The 2,500-nt window shown below is 37.3% G+C and overlaps 1 protein-coding gene across 1 annotated transcript in view; it reads right to left on the bottom strand.

Annotated features, from left to right (window-relative positions):
• The window catches only part of LOC135097912 (uncharacterized), a 21,278-nt gene that overhangs the window by 5,312 nt on the left and 13,466 nt on the right, over positions 1 to 2,500 (bottom strand). Inside the window, exons 5-7 of the mRNA XM_064000037.1 lie at positions 1,951 to 2,078; positions 1,213 to 1,541; positions 106 to 225 (exon numbers count right to left, since the gene is read on the bottom strand). Of these exons, the coding sequence (XP_063856107.1) occupies positions 2,058 to 2,078 (21 nt within the window). The 3' untranslated portion in view covers positions 106 to 225; positions 1,213 to 1,541; positions 1,951 to 2,057. The remainder of the gene's footprint in view (positions 1 to 105; positions 226 to 1,212; positions 1,542 to 1,950; positions 2,079 to 2,500) is intronic.

The raw sequence follows: 2,500 nt of genomic DNA, 5'->3' as shown, positions 1-2,500 counted from the left end.
ATTAATTTCCACAAAGTGCTCAGTAATACTTTCAAATTAAATAAACAATCAGTCACTATATTCCTGTACAGTGTCTTCCTATGCTTAATACTGAAACATGCTTACCTTAGTCAAACTTGTATATATGTAGACAAAAAAACAGCTTCCCCTCTTACTGGTGGAGCAGAAGAAAGCCACAAACATGACTGTGAGCTCCGACCTGTTGTTAATCCGGAGATGAAGGTCCTGAAAGAAAAATACTATCTTCGGTATAATAGAAAAAAAGATTTTTAGTTATACAAAAAGGTATTTTTATAATGCATATGATTATTTTATTTAAGTTAGAACTAAATTTGATAGGAATTTCTTTAATATTGAATTCATTTTCATGTTTTTTCTTCTTCTAGAGTTCTTTCAGCCATATTACTATTTTTTTTTTATTATAAAGCATTTTTTTCTTTTTTGCATATTCTATACCACCATTCTTATCTACTAAGATCTAATTTGACTGATTACCATTTATTGAATTTCTTCAGTAATTCTCTGGATGAGCAGTATTCTACTATACTATGAGTTTATGATGAAAAATAATGATTTGTACGATTTAACCCTTTAAGCGCGGGTGTCCACAATAGTGGATGTGGCATTTTTTAATGAATGCGCCGCCAGATTTGATTAGTTTGTCGTCAAGTACAGTAAACATGTCGTTTTCTTTCCTGCAATGCCCACAAACCCTCTCTTACATTATCAGTGGTCAGTTAACGCCTTGTGCTAACTTTGACAGGATGTCTGCTAGACACCGCAGCTCCACTTACCCTTCCAGTCAACTCCATCCTCAAGTTGGGGCCCCTTTGACCTCAACACCAATAAAAAACACCAGGAAAGGCTTGGAAGAAAGCGAAATTGAAGCAGAGTTAGATAAAATTGTCACAAGCACAATCCTTGGTAGTGATGGATGTGGCTTTGTCAGTGAAAGCAGTGCTTCTAGTGATGTTCCTGATTTTCACAAGGGAAAGGGGTGTGTTGCAGAGAGAGAGAGAGAGAGAGAGAGAGAGAGAGAGAGAGAGAGAGAGAGAGAGAGAGAGAGAGAGAATGTTTAAGCATTTAATGAAAGTTAAAGAGAGGAGGTGTAACTCTAATATTTGCTTTAATGTTGATTCTCTTACTCAGCACAATCTCTCTCTCTCTCTCTCTCTCTCTCTCTCTCTGTATATTTGCAAGTGATATTAATACTTTGCTATAATAATAAGCACATGGCTGGTAGTGGCTGTGGGAAGCGTTGTGGTGGGGTTGTTGTTGTTGTTATTGTTATTGTAGTTGTTGTTGTAAGCAAGGTCACTGTGTCTGGCCTAATTTTTGTTGTTGTTGTTGTTGCTGTTTTTGGCTGTGGTTGCTGCTGTGGTTATTGCTGCTGTTGGTGGTGTGGGTGGTGGTGGTGATGGTGGTGGTTGTGGTGGCTGTGACTGGTTGTTGCTGTGATGGTTGTTGTTGTTGTGGTTGTTGATGATGTTGTTGGTGTGTGTTGTTCATTTGGAAGGCTGTATAGATGTTGTCTGCGTACTCTGCAACGAGGTAATATTAAAATGATGATAATAATAAAAATATGATGATAATAATAATAATAATAATAATAATAATAATAACAGTGTTTGCATGTATTTAAATACCAGAGTGGCATGAAAAAAGACTGGCATGAAAGAGAAAATAAAGACATGTGAGAAAATAAACAGAAAATAGAAACAAAGCAAGAAATGGGAGAAACAAGAGGAAGACAGAGAATGAGAGGAAGGAAAGAAGGAAGGATATGAAAAATTAAACAAAAGGAAGGATGGAGAGGGAACAAATAAGAGGGAAGCAAATGAAAAGAAAAAAAAAAAAGAAAGTAAAACCATGAAGAAATACCAATAAATAGAGTAATAACATTAAACACCATAAAAAAACACCACCACCACCACCACCACCACCACTTACTCCTCCTGACACAAACACAAACGGGTGACAAGAGTGGCCAGCAGACAGGGAGGAGGCAACCACGGGCAGCAGAACCCTCACATCTGTCATGGCCACCCCAGGCATCACTAACCCAGGGGAGGAGGGGCCTGGGGGAGGGAAATGAGGAAAAGATTATAGATAGAAGATAAAATGATATGTAGAAGAGAAGAGATGGGGTAGAAATGCAAGAGAAAATGATAAAGGAGAGGAGTTGAAGGAATGGATGAAAGATGAAAGGGTAGACAAAGAACAGGATATAAGATAGATGAAGGATTGAAGGACACAGATGAAGAATAGGGATACAAGATAGATGATAATGAATAAGGGAATGGAAGAAATGAGGAAGAAATGGGAAAGGGAAGAGATATTTAATAATGTGTAGGTAAGAAAGATTAATGAAGAATAAAGGATGAGAAATATGAAGGAGTAAGAAGTGAGTGGAGATAAAAAAAGAGAGAAAAGCAAAAAAGGATGAATATAAGAGGGAGAGCAGGAGGGAGAGAAAGGGAAAGGAAGAAGAAGAAGAAGA

This window comes from Scylla paramamosain, unplaced genomic scaffold (assembly GCF_035594125.1).
Source record: "Scylla paramamosain isolate STU-SP2022 unplaced genomic scaffold, ASM3559412v1 Contig36, whole genome shotgun sequence".
In the NCBI taxonomy this organism is placed as follows: domain Eukaryota; kingdom Metazoa; phylum Arthropoda; class Malacostraca; order Decapoda; family Portunidae; genus Scylla; species Scylla paramamosain.
The sequence above is the reverse complement of the archived record's forward strand: the minus strand, read 5'-3'. Positions and strand labels throughout refer to the sequence as shown.